Source organism: Branchiostoma floridae, chromosome 3, assembly GCF_000003815.2.
Source record: "Branchiostoma floridae strain S238N-H82 chromosome 3, Bfl_VNyyK, whole genome shotgun sequence".
NCBI classification, from domain to species: Eukaryota; Metazoa; Chordata; class Leptocardii; order Amphioxiformes; family Branchiostomatidae; genus Branchiostoma; species Branchiostoma floridae.
Window position 1 is genome coordinate 7,478,376 of NC_049981.1, and position 24,008 is coordinate 7,502,383.

The window sequence follows — 24,008 nt, forward strand, 5'->3', positions numbered from 1 at the left end:
GATTTATAACAATAATTCTGTATTTTTATCTTTTTCTCCTGTATTATTTTGAGAATTTGTATATTATTTGCGTTTGTACACCACTGATGCCCTTTGACCTTCAATCATGGCCGCCGCGGGCTAAAAAGTAAAAAACACGAAACGATCCTTCAAAGTTTGTATGTTTTTGGCGATCAGATTCATTTTTGCGGGGTATCAACTACCCCAAGAAGTGCACAAGTGTTTTTGGACGGAACGTCAGTGAGGAAAAGCTTTTGATTTTGTAAGGTACGGGCTCAATTCCCTCCGTAAGCGTAACAGAAACGTTTGGGCAACGTTGCATATCACTTTTGTGACTTCTGTTTCGCAACATAACATGTACTGCCAGAACGTTATCAAAAATAGAAAGTACTGTTTTCACTTTTAAACATGATATATGTTTATGTTAGGTAAAGATATGCATATGTTTGCAGACAGATTTTATGCAAAAATATATTTAGTTTTAAATTTAATACGTGTGATGTGTATAATTTGAACGTTAAGAAAATCTTTCAACACTTAAGGTCTCATTGATGAGTTTCTTCTTTCCATAGACCTGTATGTTATAATTTGTGTTTTTCATGGGCGCGTTCATAATGACGCTACGTAAAATTTTAGCAGATTTTTCATTCTATGTTGAGCACATTTACCCTATATGGTGGGAAAAAATTGTCAACGTAAACTATACGTAGGAACTTTTTTTATAGCAATTACAAACGACGATTAGTCAATCCCCACAAAAGGCACTTTTTTCGCTTTGAGTGTACAACCGCACCACTCAGAACCCAAGGCTGTGTACCTCCGACCTAGCGCGCGGCTGCAAAACTTTACCTGCTAATATCTTCAGTTAAAAACAAGCTTTCACCAATCTAACTTTTGAGATCAGTTCCGCTGGCTAAAAGGGAATTTCTCACCGCTAAAAGCACGCGTCCATGCAGCCGTTTATTTTTTGGCTCGGATCTAGTTTAGGGTGCCCACTCGCGGAGTAATACATCAATGAGACCTTAACTTTAATGTATTAATAAAGAAATCTATGAAAGGAAAGAATGTCGTTTTCTTAATCATCTCTGAAAATCTGGGTGTCTTACGTTGATGAATCAGTCTCTGAGAGGTAATTAAGTGCGCGACTATTACAGACGCAAAAGCGCCACCTAGCGGACTTATTGCCAATGTAGGAGAAAGTAATGCAAGGGCATCGAGACTGACGCTTTTGACGTGCCTGAAAGACTCATTAGATCAGTCTGTCTATGAGCTTGACTGAGTAGTGTTATCTTTGTGAATATTGTCTTTGTTTCATTGGAATATATCTCAGAGAATAGTTGTGAGAGTGATCTCAGCATGACATGGGCACGACGAGATTCATACGGATCTTTCTATGAATAACAGACGGTTATATAGAGGATCGGGTGAAGGTAGTATAGTTCATAAAGTTAAAACAGGGTCTCACGGCTAGAAATTGACGTTAGCTGCGTTTCAAGCTCCCTTATGCCAGAGGCGGGCAAGCCAAGCTTAGCCCCTCTGATTGGCCTTTTATAGGTGTCGCCTAGCCGGGGGTGGGGGGGGGGTGGGGTGGGGTTGGTCTTTCGAGAGAAGGTGGTGAAGGCAAAATATAACTGGGCAGTAGTTTGCACCAAGAAAGATAGCTTTGGAACCTTAGTAATCTTTCAAATGGCTGCTATATCCAGTAGAGTACGATACAAGAAAAATAACAGTAATAACGACCCTTGGAAATGTAGACTCGTCCGTTACCATGGTAACGTAAATAGGTACACGGCGTGATCTGCAGCCAAAAAATGCGGGATGGCGCCTGGTCATAAACCCTTTTGAAATTTTTGTTCCAGCGCTATTCATTGATTTTATATGAATATTTTTCATTATTATTTAAGGTCTCATTGATGAGTTTCTTCTGTCCATAGACCTGTATGTTATAATTCGTGTTTTTCATGGGCGCGTTCATAATGACGCTACGTAAAATTTTAGCAGATTTTTCATTCTATGTTGAGCACATTTACCCTATATGGTGGGAAAAAATTGTCAACGTAAACTATACGTAGGAACTTTTTTTATAGCAATTACAAACGACGATTAGTCAATCCCCACAAAAGGCACTTTTTTCGCTTTGAGTGTACAACCGCACCACTCAGAACCCAAGGCTGTGTACCTCCGACCTAGCGCGCGGCTGCAAAACTTTACCTGCTAATATCTTCAGTTAAAAACAAGCTTTCACCAATCTAACTTTTGAGATCAGTTCCGCTGGCTAAAAGGGAATTTCTCACCGCTAAAAGCACGCGTCCATGCAGCCGTTTATTTTTTGGCTCGGATCTAGTTTAGGGTGCCCACTCGCGGAGTAATACATCAATGAGACCGTAAGATGAAATGGGGAAAATAATGTTTTTTTCTGCTTATGACTGCAAGGTGGAGCCCCAGGAGTGAGTAGTAGAGGATGTTCAGTGAGCTTCAAGAGTTGGAGGAGGAGGAGAGGGTGCTGCAGTCCATACAGACCACACTACAAGATCAGCTCAACAGACTCAAGGTAATGTTACCAGATTCTGTATTCCATAATTTGTCGGTTGTAAACCACCTTATTGTATTGCATACTAGCCTAGGCATGCTTGTGGGGTGTTGGCATAACGATAAGAGTGCCCTGGGTTCAAATTCCCCATGCTGAAGTCCGCTGGAATCCACAATCTATTGAGGTAGGCACCAGCACTTTGTGCCCATGGGAATGTGCAATCATATGGACATGACTTTCGGGTCAGTCTTTTTACCGGAAAACAGAGGAAAACACAGTTAAACACCGGAAAACACATGAAGGAGTGTATAATCTACTGAAATACAGTATGTTTTGATGAGTAAACACGACAGGTCGCTATGTTTTGCCACAGAATAATCTTAGTATACATATGGCCCTGGAATGAAGAAATCGTCAGAAAATGCATGAGACTACGGGCCGGACCGCCGCCACCCGGCGGCCATGTTTGTTTTCATTGCAGAATACATGTTTGTTTAGCGGGGTCTGATACTTTCACAACAAAACAGCTGATACCTACCGAACTTCAGTGCAAAAATCTGTTATATATTGGCATAGATATAATATATATGAATCTACTCGGATTGTGATAAGAATCTGTTTTCTGTATTTCTTAATAAAGCTTGCTTCTTCTAGCCGTCAACGTTACATACCTTTGCACAATCAGCACGTCCAGCCCACCGGGCGGCCGGCGGCCGGTCCGGCCCGAAGTCTCATGCATTTTCTGACGATTTCTTCATTCCAGGGCCATATGTAGATTATTCTGTGGCAAAACATAGCGACCTGTCATGTTTACTCATCAAAACATACTGTATTTCAGTAGATTATACACTCCTTCGTGTGTTTTCCGGTGTTTAACTGTGTTTTCCTGTGTTTTCCGGTAAAAAGGCTGACCGATGACTTTCCCCACCCAAGTATAAAATGGGGTACAGTGTCATCTGTTGGACAGGTAAAAAAGAAAGCTTTTTAAAAAAGCTGGCCAGGGCGTATTTTGGGAAAAAGCCTGAATAAACAAAATCACATGAAAAGAAGGTGGTTAAACATCGATGTCTTGAAAAAGTCTATTTTCTATCAAAAGACATACATACAAAGAAAAAAAAAACCTTCGTTGTAACTGGGCTTCAAATCCATGCCTGCAAGAGAACTGCGATTGAAATGCAGTACCGCTCGGCCACCCTGACTCGGTTGCCTGAAGTGCATTTATTAAAGGGGCTTTATAAACAAGGGCTAGGGTAGAAGATCCATGGATCCATGCAAACCAAACAAACCATCAAACGAACAGCTTCGAAGCCGAACAGATTCAAAGCTACGCACCGGCAAGAAAGCAGTGGAAGGAGAGGGATAGGCTAGAGAGCTAGCATACATGTCCCTAGTACAACCTATTCTTGAGTTTGCGTGCCAAGTATGGGACCCTTATACAGCTAAAGACATCAATATGATTGAGAAAGTACAGAGAAGGGCGGCCCGATGAACATCGCATCGGTACAGACAAACTTTGAGTGTCAGTGACATGTTAGAGGAGCTCCATCAGTGGCCCACTCTCCAGGAGAGGCGAAGGAGAGTGCGCTTGATCACCTTCTACAAGCACCACAATGGCTTACTCGTCATTAATTCAAGGAGCAAGCCCACTCCTAGTGAGCCGCCCAGCAGTACTCGGAGCACTCACCCAGCTTACTATCAGATGCCCCCATGCCGAACCAACTACAGGCAGTATGCCTTTTTCCCCAGAAATGTGAAGGACTGGAATGGACTCCCAGCACAGGTAGCCCTCAGTGCCACTCTGGCCAATTTCAAATTACACATATAGCTCCCTCCCCACCCGTTCCTCCCTCCCCATTACAATGCTCCATTACTTCCACGCTTCGCAGTAGACTTCACAGTACAGGGAGCATAATCTTCAGTTAGTTGAAGGTGGCTGCCTCAATCGAAAGAAGAAGAAGAAGGCTGCGCCTTCCAATACAAAACCCTAGACATGAAATGTTAAACATTGTCTTGACTTTGTGACTTGAATTGATTTCTTTAATTCTATCTAGCATGTTATTTGCTATTTTTAATCTGTTGCAAAATGTTAAGTTCGCAATAATTTAAATAAGCACCTGTTTGTGTCTGTGTTTGCATCTTAGTTTTGCTGGATGCCCCTTGAGACATATAAAAGAACTTTCCACTGACTCATTACTAAAATCTTTGAACATTAGCCATATGTATTGTAAAGTACATGTATGAACAGGCCTCCTGAATTCATCATTAAGCATTGCCCTCCCCAATTCATCTTTAAGCATAAACAGGATCCCCCCATGCATGCCCTCTTTCAAGTCCTCTCATGGTGTCACGAAGATTTAGGTCTAGCATGCTGGGTCAATGAGTTGACATGTACGCTAAGATGGATAATTTCAAGGACATACCAAATTATGCAATTATCTTTTTGCTGGAGGCACAGGGGATCAGAGGTCATGCCATGGGAAGATCAATTGCAACATTATGTAACAGTTACAAACTAATTTGCTCTATTACAAATCTCTCCTTTATTAAAATTCTTGCTACTCATTCCAAAGAACTCTACTAGTAATTCATCAAAATCTGTGCCATCATGAAGAAAAAATTTTATTCTACATTTTTGTATGAAAGTTCATCTGACACGGTAATTAACGTAGTGAAGATTTTAAATGCTAAATCTGTACAGAAAAAAAAAAACTCTTGTATTTACCAACATGCTATCGGTAAGGCCTCTGACCCCTGTCAGGTTTTATTTTCAGGTTTAAAGGACCAGAAGCCTATGTCACATGTTCTGACCAAAAGTGTGACGCCACAGTCATCCATGGGTCAAAGGTGTCCAATAGATACATGTAAAATCGGCCTCTGTTGAGAGTTCTTTAACAGCCTGTGATATCTATGGCCTCTTTCGCACCTTGCACAAAGTACGTACAATGTAGTCTTGTTCAGTGTCCAAACTAAAAAATGGAAGAATAGCTTTAAAGTTATTAGCAGTGTTCTCAATGACAAATGTCAGCTATCATATAAAAACCCAAAATTTGTACTGTGTAAAGTACTCACCTGACTGTGAAAACTGACGACAATCTTAGAGACCTTGCAGTCTTGAGAGCCCGACAGAGTCAGTTCATTTCAGACGCGACCCAGACTGTTGGCAGAATACCTAACAGTTGCCTTAGGCCCCAGAACTGGCTGCAGAGGCGGCGGCAGCAAATTTCGTATTGGTGGGGGGATTTTGCTGACAGAAATTTCAGCTTCGGCGCTACGTGTTACGCCTTCTTAGGGAGCTCCCCCAGGAAAATGTGTTATCTTGACCCTTTAAAACGTCATTTCCTGCATTTTGAGGGGCAAATTTTGCTGCCAGACTAAGCTTCTGGGCTGGGAAACTTGATGTATTGCTTTTGATTTATTTCTTTATAGAGATTTACCGCATTAGTGAAAGGGTACATAAGTATAACATGTGACTAGTCAGAGGAAAATCATGTGAAGTACCTTGAGGGCACAAGAGTGGTAGCATATCACAGGATTTGAACCCAGGACGTGTGGGTTCTGAGCCAACGACCCCCCAAAACGACCCGCACACGACCTCACGTTACACCACACGACCTCACGTTATGCCCCATGACCTCAGAATTTGACATTTTAAGCAGGCTTTTAGCCAGGTGTCGTTGGGTGAACTTTTCTCAAAATAACAAAAAAATTGACGCACTAGACGCCCTTACACTGGGGAGCAGATCCTCTGACAAGCATGAAATTCTGATTCACCAGGGATGCCACTAGGTCATTTGAGGTCACAGTCTTCTACTTTGACCTCTCTGACAGTAATTTGGCCCCTCAGGATACCTTAGAATGCACCATTTTAACTTAGAATTCTTGAAAATTCTGCACCATGGAAGGTGGATGCTCCTGGACCCTCCTAAAATGGTCGCCTTTATATCACTTACCGCAATGCTCCAAGAAATTTGGACCCCCTGTAATAAAATCCTAGCTAAAACTTTAGTAAAAGCCTGATTTTCAGTGAAGATGTTACTGTTTTCTCTAGGTTGAGGAGCTGGCCCTGAAGAGCATGATAGCAGAGAAGCACGGAGTGGGGGAGAGTTTTGAAGAGAGGAGAAGTCAGGAGCTGAAGAAGCTGCTGTCTGTCAATGAAATGGTGAGTGGAAAAATTGAAGCCAGTCCTTCGTGAGTCTAAGAGGGTTTGTTTTCAAAGTAAAGCCATTTGACCAATTCTAGGCAATGAAGTAAGGTGGAAACTATTATGCAAGGAGATACCAGTGAACACTGGGTTTAAAGGCTTGAAGATTGTATACAATTGTCATAGAGAGAGTTCCATAGTTTGTCAGTCTGAAGAAAGAAGCAGTACCTTCAAACCTAGACCTACTCTCTAAATAGAATCTGGTGGGAAGAATTGTGACCTTCTTACTGTATGTTCCATTTTCTTTACACTGGCCTTTGAATTTATTCTTACTATTATTTTCGTTATATGTCAGAATAATGTGCCAATATCTTAGTATTATTATCATCATCAAAATGGGGCATAAGATAAGAAAGTTGCAACCTTCCCTACCGACCTCTGTTTGGAGAAACATAGTAGATATAATTGCTTGATCTAACTTACAAACCTCACTACCTAGATCTACCCTTAATTGACACATCCTGTGATAGTGTCTTTTTTGGTTTACTTCATGATTTTGACTTCTTGACTGCTCAAAACTAACGTTTACATAAATAGCATATGTGCATGGAGGATAATGCAAGATGTATCTTGATTTCAAAGACTTTTTTGACCCAGTCCACATGTATCTTAATGCCACACCAATTCAATTTCTTGGTTCACGGATTTTTTCATAAAAAATATGGAGCGAGAGGGCGAAATAAAAATAAAAATTGTAAAATGGTTGGGGTAAAGGTAACGGCTAATCCAAAACATAAAGAAAAAAAGTTTTCAGGTTGAAAAAAATACAAAAACACTATTATTGTACAGTAACAGCACCTGTACCCACACTTTAAGGAGCTTATAATATAAAGGCCTATTTGCTACACCAGAAAGTTGGTGAATGGTTTCATTAATGGTGAAAATTTGCTGAGTGTTAAATTTTTATTTTTATTTTTTTTCCAAAAAATAGGAGTGAGCGAATCCGTGAACCAAGAAATTAAATTGGTGTGGCCTAACCAAGGTAAAAGTTGGTGTGCCGTAACCCGAGACCTTGTTTTGACCAATCTTAAGATGATTTCCTAAATATTTTCACCAACACAGGAAGAAGAGGACTTCGAGGAGTCAAACATTAACGAGACCCCTCTACAACTGGACCTATCCCAGGGTGCTTTTCTCCAGCAACCAACCAAAGTGGAGGAATTTGAGGAAGAAGAAGATGAAGAAGAAGATGATGATGAGGAACTGTATGAAGATGGCATGAACAGGGACCTCATGTTACTCATGGACCAAGTCTGTAAAGGTCCAGAGGATATGGAAGAGGAGGACAGTTCTTGATCATTGTTTCCTTACAATATTAAAGGCAACCTAAGCAATATTACAGACTGAGTTAAAAGTGGAATTATTCTGGATAAGATCTAGAATGATACAAAGGATGAAAGCATTGGTGTTTTTCCCAGATATCGCTACTAAAGACCGGCCTAAAAGTAAAACCAAACAAAAACGCGAAACTTTTGTTTTTTGAATGTAGTACCAGACAGCTTGGTAAAAAGGCTGCTAGTTTCAAGAATACAGAAGATAATAGTTGTTGACATTGTTAAAGAAGACATCTATTTCTGTTTAAGAAGAGTGAAGCTAAAACTTTGTGTTTATACAAAGCTGTATCAAGAGACCAGGGCAATGTGTTATGCCAAATATGTTGTTCCTATAAAAAATATCATCATGTTGTATTAAAATATTTTTTTAGTTATAATATCCTTTTTGAAAACGTCAAGTGAAGCTTCAAGATAATTTTCGAAGCTAGGATATAGGAGAATTCTTTATACACAACCAGTAATGTACTTAGCCACGTTTGGGACTGTTTTTTCAAAATGAAAGCCCCACCTAATTAGCTACAAATAGCAGCAAGAAGCAGAACTCCAGGTAGAAGCTCTGAGGAAGGTGTCTGATAGACATTGAAACGTAGGCAAAGTCAGTTAGTAGGATTTTTCATCAATCAGTGACTAGTTTTGACAGGTAAACGCTAGAGCTGTGTACCTAAACAAATTTCAGGTACAGGTACAGGTACAGGTACATGGGTTTAGGTACAGGTCCGGACCTGCACATGTAAAACAAGTTAAACATGTAACGTTAGCTAACTGTGATAAATTGTCATCTTTATATGGGGAATTGCATATTTGAATCTCAAAACAGCTTTTCTTGAGTTTCAACTGTAAGATTGTCACGGTTGTCATTGATGATTCAGGATTTATTTATCCAGAAGTCTTAAAAAGTGGTAAAAATAACTGATTTAGTTTGTTTAGGTACAGGTACAGGTACACAGATGTTTAGGTCCGGACCTGTACTTAAACAATTTTTAGGTACGATACAGGTACGGGTATTTAGGTACACAGCCCTAGTAAACGCACATACCTCCAAATTTTCGATGACGAGAGTTGCGAGGACTAGGTCGAGACTTGCGTGGATATTCTGCCCCTCACCCCTGCCTCCTTGCGGAGTAGGGGTAAGTAGGACTTGGGCAGCTCCCAGTCATTGTTGCTGTTCAGCTTTGCACCTTCTAACTCTCGCGAGAACTAGGTCACTCCGTGATCATGATGGACTGATAGTCATCGAAAATTTTGAGGTACATGTACGTGTGTTTACCTGTCAAAACTAGTCACTGATTGATGAAAAATCCTACTAACTGTTTACATACGTGACTAATGAATCTCTTAAACGATAGGCAAAGTCAGTATTTACTGGTTGTGTACAAGGATTCTCTTATACATGTATCCTATATTCTACCAACCTGATGAAATTATTTTCGGAATTTCCGAAGCTGTCTATGTCTATATAAACTTTTTAGTTTGAAAAAGACAATTAGGCCACACCAATTTAATTTCTTGGTTCACGGATTTTTTCATAAAAAATATGGAGCGAAATAAAAATTGTAAATTGGTTGGGGTAAAGGTAAGGGCTAATCCAAAATATAAAGAATAAAAAGTTTTCAGCTTGAAAAAAGTACAAAACCACTATTACTGTACAATAACAGCACCTGTTTGTTGATTTTAAGGAGCTTATGATGTAAAGGCCAATTTGCTACACCAAAAAGTTGGTGAATGGTTTCATTAATGGTGAAAATTTGCTGATTGGTAATTTTTATTTTTATTTTTTTTTCCAAGAAATCGGAGCGAGCGAATCCGTGAACCAAGAAATTTAATTGGTGTGGCCTTATATACACATGAGCCATGTACAATGTTGTTCTGAATAGAGTTTATTTTTGCTACATATGGTACATTGTTCACACGGCTGACAGTTACTGACTTGTTACAAATAATAGACGAAACACCCGTCACTTTGAACTTGGGAAGATACAAGATGCTCTTTCATATTACATATGATATTCATATATGATACTAGGAATAAGACTACCATCATGGAGAGGAAAAGTTGTACTTGAAGATATGATATTTCATAATTGTATACCAGGTTAGATCTAGACTTTCAAGTATAGAAAGACACACATGGTGCTTTGTAAACTTGGAATATATGTTCCCAAATTCAAAGTGTTGAGCATTATATATATATACTATAGTGACACATGTAATACAAAGTGTAGTATAGTGTAGCTGGCCTTTTGTCTGGAATGTCTACAGATAATACATACAGTATACATCGCAGTTATGTCTTTCTTACAGTGTTGCCTCTTGGTTTCTTGTCCCATCTTATAGGAAGCTAACAATGCTTGACTTTGTCACCATTTATAAGCACAGCCATAAATGGAGTTCGAAATTATATCTGCACGAAAAAAATGCCTAGTTTTGTGGTCTGCATTATGAGCTTTGAGATTTGACACACAACAAATACCCACTTATGTTTACAAAAACATAGGAAGAAAAAAATGTCTTTATTTAGAAAATCAAATTCCCCTTCTCCTGACAGTTGAAGATTGAAAATACTCAGGCCACATCAATTTAACTTGTTGCTTCTCGCATAGAAAAGAAACAAACAATCCTGTACTGGAAGATAATGAAAACAATTTAAGTGAAGGTCTGTATCTTTTTACTAGCCTCAATCGGGACTTCCTACGGGTGTATAGGGGATCAATTAGAATTCGGCAAAAAAATTCAGACATTGGCCAGGGGAGGATATGGTTAGCAATCAGCCAAAAACTCTGTTAGCAAAACTCCCCTGGCAAATTATTCCCCGTATAATAGTCAGTCTGGTAAAACTACATATGTACCTTTCTGTACAAGTTTTCATCCTATACCCCATTTTCATATACCCCAAAATGTCCCAGTCAACCAAGAAAATAAATTGATGCGCCCTCCGAGATTGTTTATCCCAGCAGTTGTGGTAGTCATGGAGACAGATTGATGAGTATTGTTGTAGTAATATCCGATTTCATTAGTCATCTCTGGTTCCACCTGCACTGGCTGCAGCAACAGAACAGAGAAATACAACTGTTAAAAGAAATTATCACAACTACAATAAATTCTTATGTCACTCTATGGCATTGTTTCAAGTCTTAACTTGTTGCAGGTATTTGTGCATTGTTATTTCAGAGTATGCTCATCTTTTGGTATAACACACCATATTCTGTAACCTAGCAAAGACCTCACCTTAAAGTTTGCATATCAAACCTATAAAGTGTTGTTAAAAGTGATGATAATCCTACTTCATGTTGGTACTAGTAATAGAGCTGTGTACCTAAACAAATTACAGGTACAGGTACACAGGTTTAGGTACAGGTCTGGACCTGCACCTGTACCTAAACGAATTCGAAGAAGTATAATGTAAGGTATAAGTATTTTTTAGTAAGACAGGGCTCAAAACACATTTTTGGGTTGAGTCAAAAGTTACTTGCACCAAATTTAAAGGAAAATTACTTGCACAACCTAAAGTAGTGGAGTGTTAATCCTAGCCTATATCTCCTCTTCTGAGAAATTTACATATGTAATGTGATCAGAGTTATTTTCTTTTACCTTGCAAGGACACGTAGCATTCTTGGTGTGTGTTAGCTTATTCTAATGTCAGGTATACGTAGTAGTAGATAAAACCAACTTGCACTGGTGCAAGTTTGGTCTGAGGGTACTTGCACCACAGCAATTTTACGTGCACAAACTTGCATATGCATGTGGTATTTCGAGCCCTGTAAGAAATTGTCATCTTTGAATGGGGAAATACATTATTTGGATCTTAAAACAATTTCTTTGCAAGTTTTTTTAAAGTTTAAACTGCAAGACTATCACACAAATGTCATTGTTGATTCTGGATTTACTTCTCTGTAACCTTAAAAAGTGGTGTCCACTGGACGTGCGTAAGTTAGTTTAGGTACAGGTGCACAGGTGTTTAGGTCTGGGCCTGTACCTAAACAATCTTACAGGTATGGTACAGGTGTGAGTATTTAGGTACATAGCCCTACTTGGTAATGAGCCTCTCTCCACTGTATGTAGTTTCAACAAGAACAAAAAAACTTTTCAAATTGCTGCCCATCATATCTCACCTTTCCCATCGCAGGCCACGATCTTGACCTTGTCCACTTTGATGATGTCCGCCACATCGCGGAACTCCATGTCGTTAAGAACAAACGTCCAGACGTTATCGCAGAATCGGTAGGTTCTCAAGTGGCCCTGCAGGAAACAACAAAAAAACAACAACTTCATCTGTGTTCTTGGTACTAGATATTATTTAGAAGCAAAGGCCGGACCTGTACCTTAACCTGTGTACCTGTACCTGATGTTATGTTAGGTACACAGCACTAGCCTATCCAAAACAATCCTATTCGCGTTTTCCTCCCTGCCCTATTTTGCACCATAAAATGTTTGAGAAGCAATAACATGAATTAGTTGGAAATTTTCTGTGTTGAAGTGTATTTTCCAGCAAATCTTGTTGATACATGCAAATTACATGCTGCATGGTGTATTTTGGACATTGGATCATAACGTGCAGAAAGTTTATGCCCTGTCTCTACAGTGGATCACTCATTCACTGTCAAAGACTAGAGTTGGACAGTGAAAACTTTGGGTAAGTCCAATTTTTGACATTGAGCCTGACAGCATATGTTTCAATGATGGAAACAAAAGATGCTATTCAAGAATCAGGATTTTCAAAATCGAATCAAATTTGCAATCTTACCCCTATAAGATTCAGATGTGAAAATGATAGAATTTGAAACATGCACAACTGATTAATGGTTCATAATTTTTTCGTTGCTTTTCCAAAATCTTTCCAACCTGAAAAGTCATAGTCAGCAGCACTGTTGAACCATATTCATCTCGCAGCAAAGGGAACTGTAATAAGCAGGTGTGAAAGATTATGAATATGAGAGTTGCATTTCTGCAAAATACTTATTCCAGCCATTGTTAAAAGTTATTACAAAATAGCGTAACCATATTTTCTCAACCAAAGTACGCACTTTTACATTTTTGTTAAAACTGAAAGGTGCTGAAAGTTCTTGAGTTCTTGCAACATTACTTTGGGAAAAGAGAAGAAAAGAATATAATTGAATTCATCCAGTGAAAGATGTGTTCTAAGGCCACGCCAATTTAATTTCTTGGTTCACGGATTCGCTCGCTCCTATTTTTTGGAAAAAATAAAAAAAATAAAAATTACCACTCAGCAAATTTTCACCATTAATGAAACCATTCACCAACTTTCTGGTGTAGCAAATTGGCCTTTATATTATAAGCTCCTTAAAGTGTGGGTACAGGTGCTGTTAATGTACAATAATAGTGTTTTTGTACTTTTTTCAATCTGAAAACTTTTTTTCTTTATGTTTTGGATTAGCCGTTACCTTTACCCCAACCATTTTACAATTTTTATTTTTATTTCTATTTCGCCCTCTCGCTCCATACTTTTTATTTAAAAATCCGTGAACCGAGAAATTAAATTGGTGTGGCCTACATTGGTGGAGAAGGGGTGCATACATGTGTACATGTACGTCGAGTTTTTCCCTAATTTTACCTTTTACTAGTTTTAGTCCCATAGACTTGCCCCATATCAGGGGTGCATATTTCAATTAGGGTGTATAATCGGGAAAATATAGTATGTAAAGGTGTACAAAAAAGTGCTTCACGTAATGTATGTTAGTCCAGGACAAACATGAAACCTGGACTTTGTCCCGAGTTGGGGCTGAAAATTTTTTGAATAAGCAATGCCAACGATCATTGTAAACGTGCCTATATCAGAGACCTTTAGAAAGAATCAATAGCTATACAGAGAAACCTGCCCAAGAAGACTACTCAGGGGACCGGTAAAATCTGGTCTAGTATGTGGACAGGCAGCTCTCGGATTTTTAAAAAAGATTTTTGGAAAATCAAAATAAAAAACATAACCCAAGGACCAGGTTTGTGCCTTGGACTACTCAGTTTTATGGAGTAAATATGTTCAATTATTCTTCCATACAATTTAGTATTTACTTGCTATTTTTTGTTTTCATCTGAAAATGTCACAGAACCAATAAAATAAATTGGCATGGCCTAAACTAAGAGCCAATCAGCAGACAGCAGACATGCCAACCAATCACGGACCAAAACGATGACTTACCACTATATACCAGCAAACACACCCACCACTCGCTACTGAAACTATGAGTTAATATTTGCATACAATAGTCAAGCTTGATAATGAGGAACTGAAACTCAGAAACCAAAATGGCAGCCAGGCCAGTCGCAACGTTGAGTCTGGGAGAACAAATCCGTGAAGAACTGTCCTGCAGCATCTGCCTGGAGCTGTTCAACAAGCCCAAGGTGCTGCCCTGTCAGCACACCTTCTGTCAGGACTGTCTACAGCAGTTAACATTGAGTAAAACAACCTTCCAGTGCCCAGTCTGCAGTCAATGGGCAAGGAAGCCACGCCAGGGCGTCAAAGCTTTACCAGACAACATCCTCGTTACAACTCTGCAAATGAGAGTCCAATGCCAGGTCACACCGGTTAAGAGAAAGAGGGAATCAAAGGATCGGTGCGTTTTGCATCAGACTGAAGAGATTAAGTTGTACTGCCAGAAATGCGATGTGCCAGTTTGTAACGAGTGTTTGGATCAAAATCACAGCGACCACTGCACCGTAAGTCTGAAAAAGGCCGCACAGGAAAGAAAGGCTCCGGTTCAAGCACTTATCAACGAAGGCAAAAACAACTTGGCGAGATCCTGCACTTTTGTCAAAAGTCTGAGAGACAAGGAGAGAGGCCTGAAAGAACAGACACAGCAGACAAAGGAAAGCATAATTGCCGCCTACAACCAAATGGTGCAGAAACTGACTGAAAGGAAGGACTGCCTTTTGTCTGAAGTTGATAAAATCGACAACGAAAACATGACAATGTTACAAAAAGAGAGGGACAGTGTTTTACTGGACATTAGTAAGCTGGCTGCCGCCTGTGATCGAGCGGATGAAGAAATGGCGAAGGGAGGAGTTGTCTTTCTCCACCAGGAGTCCATTTTAACAGGGGTCATGGAGAAGCATGGAGGAAACCCAGCACCAAGTCCTGTACAAACCAAACCTGCTGTCTTTCAGCCCATAGACACCCCAGTGCCAGTACTGGGACATGTCATCATTATTTAGATAATAATAGATATTCTAATGATTCATTGTTGGCATTGCAGGAGATTGGAATTTTAATTCTGCAAGTGTTTTTCAATGTAAAGGTAATTGTTTCTAAGTGTCTTTTATTGTCTTTCTCCACATCTTTTTGGGACAATGGTGTTTTACACTTGTTGGCTATCCCATCTTGTTACACCGTGAGTATAATACATGACAATTTCAAATGAACAAACTAAATATTAAACAATAAACTTTTCATGTCTGACCTTGAAGTTGAGTCTGTTCCTGACCCTGGTTGCCAGGGCGTTGTTGATGGCCTTGTCAAACTGTAACAGGACCTGTAGGGCCAACTGAGGGGTGATCTGCTGGGACTGGAGAAAAATTACAACAGATTAATAACTGTTATTACATGTATAATTATATATATGGCCTTGTCAAACTGTAACAGGACCTGTAGGGCTGACTGAGGGGTCATCTGCTGGGACTGGAGAAAGATAACAACAGAATCACTAGGGGTGGATACTGGTACATAAAAATCAGGTACAGCGTACTACAGGCACCGTCCAAGTCCAGAGGATCAGGCCCAGGTCTGGACCTAAGCATGGAGCTAATTGTCAAAACTTGGGCAATGCTGAAAACAATGGTACATTTTGCTGCAAAGGAATCTGTGTGATGGGGTATCATGTAAGTAACACCAGGGCTCGAAATAGTGGGTGCATGTGCACCCAGGTGCACCCAAAATTGAAGCTGTGCGTGCACCCAAATATGTTTTTATTTCATTATGTTTTCTATGTGAAAATATCAAAGTATACTTAAAGTCTAGTATACATCATATTCTTGACATCTACGTGTTAGAAAGACAATAAAAATGTCTGTCATGGTACTTGTTTAAGAATTTCATAGCTTGTAACTAAGTTTTCTTATTAGGTTTTTACTTCAATTTCGGTGGTGCACCAAAAAAAAATTTTGTGCACCCAATTTTTTAAGCTGGTTGCACCAGTGCACCTAATCCCCAAAATGCATTTCGAGCCCTGAACACTAATGCCTCTGTTTACTTAAATGAAGTTTGACAGTAGAATCTTGGTAGAAATAACTATCAACTCTCCTCTGCATTATTCTTGTTATTTTCTTTGGCTGGTAGTGGTAAGCCCCAAAACACATGAATGCCTGCCGGTATACTAGTATGTAATCTGTTCATTTTCTAACTGGTCCAAAATCTGGGCCACTGATTTTTTTCAGGTCCTTTTTTTTTCGACCAGCCCGACAGGAAAAAATGGTTTTGTACTGGTACCCACCCCTGAATACAAAACATATTTTTGGTTCAAATCCCTAGGCCTAGCAGTAGGGGCAAAACCGTTTTTTTTTCCTCTTGAACCAGTCTGAAAAAAAAAGACCTGAAAAAAATCAGTGGACTGGATTTTGTACTGATTACTGAAGATGAAGACATTAAACCGGCCCAAGAAAATAATAGGAGTTGTAAAGAAGAGTTCATAGTCATTTCTAGTCGGCAGTTTTAGATTTAAAATGCCAGTGGGAGTTGCATATTCCACCAAACAGCCAGCTACGCATGTGCATCTTCACCTGAGTTGAGTGAGGTAATAATGTTGGTCTTAGGACTTAAAAGTGTTGTTTTTTTCAAACATTTAACATTTTCGCATGCCAGGGATTGATCCCAAAAGCTTATACTTTAAGATTTTTACTTCTGGAGTTAGACACTCTTTAACTCAACCGAAGAACTGTTTAGTGTTATCTGCTCTGCTCTACAAATTGCAAATGAAAGTCAATTAACCCCAATCACAAGGCCAATTTGTCCTCTATTTTGGGCAATGTTTAGAGTAGAGTTCTCCACTATAGACCAACACGCTCTAAATTCAAATGTTACTGAAAAACAACCAAACCTGTCTGGTATGCATATGCCCCCCTCCCCCATGGTTCGACGTTTCACCTTTCTCAGTTTCTTCTTTAAAAAATGACATGCGGCACTATTTAATCCCTGAAAATACAAATTTAGCAGTCGTTACCTGTATGAGCTCATCCAGACTCTCCTGTAGAGTATTACCGATGGTTGTGTTCCGATACAGCTGGTACGCCATTTTGCTTCAAAGCGCGCTTCTTTGTTTGGGCGAAGAAGAAGAAAAAAAAACAAAGGCAAAATTTCACAAAACAAAGTCCGACTCTACACAGGTTTACCAACCTGGTAAGTCTATGTTCTCTATAGACTGAGCTACGTAATGTAGATTTTGTTCAAGAGTAGTAAATCGCGAAAAAAGGGGCAATTTTCAAGACAAACAAGCAACTGAGCTGAGCGCGTTCAGTCTTCAACAGGGCATCCAGGTTGCAGTTCGACAAAATTTCGCAAGGTGGTGGTTTTGCGTCATCATATCAACCTTTAACCTATGACCTTTACAGGTGTTATTTTTCTTGCCTGATCCACAAAGAAACACAACTTGTTGGACGTGTACATTCTTTTGCTTCCTGCAAGCTTTCTGGTTTGTATCCAATGATTTTTGCAATGCAAGCTGAAGTTTTAAGGTTTTAACTTTGATGCAAGTTACTGAAAGAGAATTTGTACTATTGAATTTAGGATAAAAAGCACAAAACGTTAACCGAATTCATATGACTTGTATGTATGGTATGCAGGTATGCAGGTATGTATGTGAGGTCATGGTCAGTGCAGGTATTTGAGAGCCCACCATTTTGTAATCACTGAATGTTTTTATAATAATAATGATAATAAATTTATTGCATGACCATGCCCTATTAAAGGGTAATTGCAAATAAAGTAAATCAGTGGTAACGTTATACAGAATATAGAGAAATTATAAGTTAATTGACATGTATTATAAACCTATTTCTACTTAAAGTATTTGCATGTTTTACTTTTTGTTCTATGCAGTGGCCATGGGAGATGAAGTGTCTTTCAGAATTGCAAATGAACATTGACAGATAAAATTTTGTCCATCTTCCACTGTATTTACATGGTGACTTGTCAATATCTATATCCCTTTTCCTTCAGGGTGATAAAAGATGCACAGCCAGTGGAGGGACTGTCAGGTAATCTCTGACTCACACACACTATCCGGCAGGCTTTTACTTACTAGTAGCCAGGCATGCGTCCAGGCATCAATTGGACTCACTGTTCTAAAACTAAAAAGAAACAGGACGCACTGAAGAGGCCCTTACACTGGGGAGCAGATCCGATCTGACAAGCACGAAATTCTGATTGGCCAGGGATGGCACTAAGTAGTTTACAGCTGAAGACTGACTTTTTTGACAGTAATAATTGCCCCTCAGGATACCTCAGAATGCACCATATTTAACTTAAAATCCTCTTAAATCCTGAACCATGGAAGGTTGATCCCCCCTGACCCCCTTACAGTGCCTGTACGTGCCTGTAGCGCTTGCCATGCACTTGGTGACTCTGTCAGTATGAAATTTGGACCCCGGGTCCCCTATAATAAAACCCTTCAAGTCTGCTATCCAGTTTAACATCTATTGTTCCACGTCTTGCAAGGGTTGGATATTGGGGGATGTCGTTCAAGTCAAATCTAATTTATATTCTTTAAAACTTTTGAAAGTTTTAAAAATGCAGATTTACTCAGTGTAAAAAGAACAAGGAGTTAGAGAATGCTGGAAGTAGGTTTACCTGCAAATGCTTAGAATAAGGTTATAACACGACAGTCAAACCAGAGCCAAGTGATCACCACTACATGAATTACAACCTGGCCAATGTGACCACTTTTTTTGTGGTCCCTTAGGCTTAGATAACACATTGTAGCATTGAAAAATCCTGTCTATTTCGAACACCTGTTGTGTATGAAAGATAGCGGATACTATCTGAAACGTCCAACCGTTTTCAAAATCATATCCAGTTGCTTGAGTATCTGCTTTTTGGCATATCTTACTGTTTATATTACCTGGATGTCTAATCTCCATCAACACATTGTTAATATTCTTTTAACAGGAATGGTGCAAGATTGGCCTTCCTCTCTCCACCACCAGTAATGATGCCTGTAAGATGTACGATGCAGTCCTGACACAGGTAAGCATCTTAAGACTATCCCTTAACCCTTAAACTGCCACAGTGTCAGCCCTATAAAATGCTATCAGTGCCAGCAGGGTTGGCCGCTGACCTCCAAAAAGAACCACCGAACAAGGCCGAAGTCCCTAACTTCCGGGGTTCGTGCGCTACACGCGCGCAAAGCTGCTACTTTGGGGGAATACGCTATCCCGGATCCGGTTGTGGCACACAGGGCATGTATATGTGTGCCGGATATATGTGGGTTTGGCAGTTTAAGGGTGTTAAAAGTCTCAAAAATATTCTGATACTAAAATTTACCACCCATCTGTGCAATGGCTGAGGGGCCATGCTGCTAAAATTTCTGCTTTAATAGCACTTAGCATTTTGGAAAGAGTGTGATAGTTGAACCCACACTACCAGTGGACTCTGCTGTAGTGATCACAAAAAGCAGCGTAACTTTCTAACAATGTCATGTACTTTGCTTGTCACTGGTTGGCATGATTTGCTTTAGGTGGCAGTTTTGATACATTGATTGCTGTGTTTAAAAGGATTTTGAGGTCAAACTTTTGCGCACGAGGCCTGCTGGTCTATATAAAATGATGTATTCAAAGACACTTTGTCCTTAGATCTCAGTGCAAGTCCAACTCTCTTTGAATTCTCTCTCTCTCTCTCTGAGGTCAAACTGCATGTACTGAAACTTGTGTTGTTTTCTGCAGTATGTTGGCTGGTACGATGACTCCAGTGTTGGGGGAGTGGACGCCAGTCTGGAACGCCTACTTCAAGCTGACCCAAACTTTGGTACATGCTTGCAATTGGTTGATTGTTGACCTGTTGGAATAGCCCATTTTTTGTACCACCAGGCTTCAGTATCACAGTGAAAATGTGTACCTTAGGTGTATATGGTACAAAACAATTTACTAGTATTGTGAACATTTGTTATTTTGATATATTGTATAACATGTATAACATTCATGAATATATAGTGCAGTAGTTAATTCACCTTTTATCAAATGTTAATCACACAATGAGATGAATATTAATAGGATATAGGAGAATTCTTTTTACACAACCAGCAGGTACTTACTAGTACACTTGTACATTGCTTACGTTTCAATGTCTCTCAGACACCTTTGTCAGAGCTTCTAACTTGAGTTCTGCTTCTCACCGCTTTATGTAGCTGATGTAGGTGGCGCTTTTGCAGTGAGAAAACAATCCCATACGTGGTTAAGCTTGTATCACCCCTCGTCCCGGTTCATCACTGGGGTTGAATTCTCCTATATCCTATATTCTACCAACCTGATGAAACTATCTTCGGATGAATATTTACTAGTATTATCATGACTGTTTCCATGTAAGAAAAAAAAATTTAAAAGCCACAATGTTTTAATGAAGTGTCCATAAAATCTTATCTGTTTAAGTCTTTTATCATATTTGTTGTAAGATAGCAGAAATCATCATTTAAATCCTTTTACTCCCTATAGTGATGGGAAAAGTCCTTGCCAACGGACTGGAGCTGCTGGGAACAGGGAAGTCCATCTACACAGACACAGGGCTGAGGGAAGGGGTGGAGGATCTGAGGACAGCTGTGGAGAAAAACGGGATTAACCCTCGAGAGAGGAAACATGCCGAAGCTGTGCAGCTGTGGGCACAGGGGTGAGGCACTTATCAATGTTAGTTACAGGGGGAAGGGGTCGAGGATTTGAGGAGAACTGTGAAGAAGAACGGAGTGAACCCTAGTGAGAGGAAACATGCAGAAGCTGTACAACTGTGGGCACAGGGGTGAGGCACTTATCAATATTAGTTACAGGGGGAAGGGGTCGAGAATTTCAGGAGAACTGTGGAGAAGAACGGGGTGAACCCTCGGGAGAGGAAACATGCCGAAGCTGTACAACTGTGGGCACAGGGGTGAGGCACTTATCAATATTAGTTACAGGGGGAAGGGGTCGAGAATTTCAGGAGAACTGTGGAGAAGAACGGGGTGAACCCTCGGGAGAGGAAACATGCAGAAGCTGTGCAGCTATGGGCACAGGGGTGAGGCACTTATCAATGTTAGTTACAGGGGGAAGGGGTCGAGAATTTCAGGAGAACTATGGAGAAAAATGGAGTTAACCCTCGAGAGAGAAAACATGCCGAGGCTGTGCAACTCTGGGCACAGGGGTGGGGCACTTATCACTGTTAGAGGAAATATGACAAGGCTATGAGTTTGAGGGGAGCCACACCACAGGCATGTTAAGTGAGATTGTGTTGCATAATTGCCAGCACATTGGCCTCAGGCCCAAGAGGTCCTGGGTTCAAAACCTGCCATGTCACCAACCTTGTGAAAGGCATTTTACTTTCCTCACTTCACTCACGTGAAATATGATTACCTGGAGGTCCCGTATTCGGAGAGAACCACACCCCGGGCACGTAAAAGGAACCCCACTACTTTTATCTATAAAAGAATAGGGGTGTGAGTGGATCAAACCATTCCGGCTAAATGGGGAAGAGAATTTCCCGAGCAGTCTTGCAACCCCAGTGCTAATTTGCTTATTGAGTCAGTTAGTCAAGCTTGCTGAAGATTGATGTTTCTGACTTAGGGAGAAGAGATGCTGCCACAGTAAGCTTAGTTCAGTGCCTAGAAGAGGTCCTTGCACAGAGCAAACTCGTTAAAATAATGTTAAAGAACACCCCACTTATCAAAATTGGTAGGTGTCCATTCCATATGTGCTTCTGCCCCCTAGCAGTTCCCACTACAACTGCAGCTGTTTGTTTTCAATGTTTCAGGGACCTAACAGGAGCCTGTGACAAGTGGGAGGCTATAACACTGGAACACCCGACCGACATGCTGGCCATCAAGATGGCCCACGACACCTACTTCTACCTGGGCCAGGGCGCCCCCATGAGAGACTCCATCGCTAGGGTGTTCCCTGCATGGAAACCAAGCATGCCTCATTATGCGTGAGTCTCCTGTGTTAATCTTCTTCTAAACTAGATAGCGTGTGTAGTCCAGTGTTAGTGCCTCTGGAACTAGAAGCTATGAGTTTGATCCCGACTGTGTCGCTCACTCGACATGCACGCTACCAGAAAGGGTTGCAGTTCTTAGGACGATATGTTAAGCCATGGTCCGCTGTTCATTGTGCTTGTTGTAAACAGCTTGGGGAATTTCCCCTGTACATGGCGTCTGTTCTCTCTGTCATGACCAGTGGAAGACTAGCTCTTTAGTGAGCTAAACTGGATCAAGATGACTTTCCCTTCCCTTTTCTTGTGTATAGTGTTTATTGTTTTTTCAGAGTCACTTTCTTGATGAAGTTGACAACCAAGGTTGTCCAACATACAAATGCTAAGATATTATTACATAGGGTTAGATTGACAGACTGAGTGTGGAACTGTGTTACTCTGGTATATTACATGATGGTTGCATACACACCCCTCAGTGGATGGTTATAATGCTTATAGCTATATTGCCAAAAATTTAGTATATTTGACGATATTGGCAACTTATAATAGCAGTTCTAGGAAACATAGATCTGCTCTTTAAAGGATACTGTATGAAAATTACAGTATATTTTGTTAGCCACAAGTCCAATTGCTATAAAGAAATTTGATGATATCAAAATTAAGCAAGGATTATACAGTCTATTTACTAACGTTGTGTTTAGGTACCTGTATGGGATGCATTCCTTTGGTCTGGTGGAGACAAACTTCTATGATCAAGCTGAGAAAGCAGCTCGCAAGGTAACACTAGAAGTTCATCAGAGTATATCTTTTGTGTAAAGCTTAAATTTTACTATCTTATTATGTTTTCCTAAAGGAGAAAACGTACTATATTTTTTTCTTTCTTCTTCCTATAGCAGAAAAGGTTTACAGAAAAAGCTAGGCTGTGCACCAGGCCTGGCTACCTGGACTGGCTATCACGTCAGTCTACTCTGATGCCCCTTTTATATCCCAACTCTTTTTATTACTCGCACACACTACTTTTGGGCAAGCCCAATGGTATACAGGGATTGAAATACTGGAACTTAGGAAGTATGAATCATACTAATTTAAAAATTGTTCAGGAACCATTGCTATCTTTCTTTTATACTCTATAGGTGGTAACAGTCAATGAAGCGTAATAACAAATATCTATATACAATGCACACCTACATCATAGGACATTTATGTATAAAACCCTGTACATGGACCAGTGCAGGTTATGTGCAGGTAGACACCAGAAATACCTGCACAGCTCCAATTTTACCTGCACTAACCTGTATATTCAGGTGGTATTTCGAGCCCCCTGTTGTCTGTGAGTAGCTTGACACAAGCCTAAAGAGATAACATTTTGCATTTTTGCAAAAATGTTGCCTTTCTAGTTGATGAATGTTTCCCTCCAGGGTCTTGAGCTGAACCAGAAGGATGCGTGGTCCACCCACTCCATGGCTCATGTGCTGGAGATGGGAGGGAGGCAGGACGAGGGAATAGCCTTCATGTCCACAACCATGAGGGACTGGAACGTAAGGAAACATTACTCTTAAGAAATAACCTTCCTGAGACACTTACCCTTACCTGATAAATGTTTTGGTGTCTCATCAGATACCTAGTACTTTGAGTTTTGTCTCTGTGTCTGTAAACAGCTCTACATAAACATTTTTCTATTTGAGTTGATGAAATTTTCTACCCCAGGCCTATCAAATTTTATCTGTTTGTATAATAATGAGTGTGTGTATGTTTATTTATACTCTCAATTTATGTGTAATTTTTTCTGTGATACCGTCTTTTCGTGTTTAAATCTGTATGTGTGTGCATGTGTGCATCTTG

At 40.1% G+C, this 24,008-nt stretch overlaps 3 protein-coding genes across 3 annotated transcripts in view; 2 read left to right on the forward strand and 1 right to left on the reverse strand.

The window, feature by feature from the left end:
- The first annotated feature begins 88 nt into the window (after positions 1-88).
- LOC118412669 (snRNA-activating protein complex subunit 5-like) lies at positions 89-8,739 on the forward strand. The gene is made up of 4 exons (XM_035815667.1): positions 89-267; positions 2,434-2,551; positions 6,579-6,689; positions 7,794-8,739. The coding sequence occupies exons 2-4, from the start codon at positions 2,462-2,464 to the stop codon at positions 8,025-8,027; spliced, it is 435 nt and encodes a 144-aa protein (XP_035671560.1). The 5' UTR covers positions 89-267; positions 2,434-2,461; the 3' UTR covers positions 8,028-8,739.
- A 1,185-nt stretch (positions 8,740-9,924) lies between these two features.
- LOC118411504 (transcription initiation factor IIA subunit 2-like) lies at positions 9,925-17,530 on the reverse strand. Its single transcript, XM_035813810.1, has 4 exons — positions 17,230-17,530; positions 15,475-15,579; positions 12,175-12,301; positions 9,925-11,104 (listed from the first exon to the last, which is right to left on the reverse strand). Exons 1-4 carry the CDS (start codon positions 17,299-17,301, stop codon positions 11,076-11,078), a joined length of 333 nt encoding a protein of 110 aa, XP_035669703.1. The 5' UTR covers positions 17,302-17,530; the 3' UTR covers positions 9,925-11,075.
- Positions 17,531-17,599: 69 nt separating this feature from the next.
- The window catches only part of LOC118411505 (tetratricopeptide repeat protein 38-like), a 12,504-nt gene continuing 6,095 nt past the window's right edge, over positions 17,600-24,008 (forward strand). The window contains exons 1-8 of the mRNA XM_035813811.1: positions 17,600-17,697; positions 18,225-18,262; positions 19,173-19,250; positions 19,946-20,027; positions 20,711-20,882; positions 21,993-22,166; positions 22,868-22,943; positions 23,585-23,704. Of these exons, the coding sequence (XP_035669704.1) occupies positions 18,236-18,262; positions 19,173-19,250; positions 19,946-20,027; positions 20,711-20,882; positions 21,993-22,166; positions 22,868-22,943; positions 23,585-23,704 (729 nt within the window). The 5' untranslated portion in view covers positions 17,600-17,697; positions 18,225-18,235. The remainder of the gene's footprint in view (positions 17,698-18,224; positions 18,263-19,172; positions 19,251-19,945; positions 20,028-20,710; positions 20,883-21,992; positions 22,167-22,867; positions 22,944-23,584; positions 23,705-24,008) is intronic.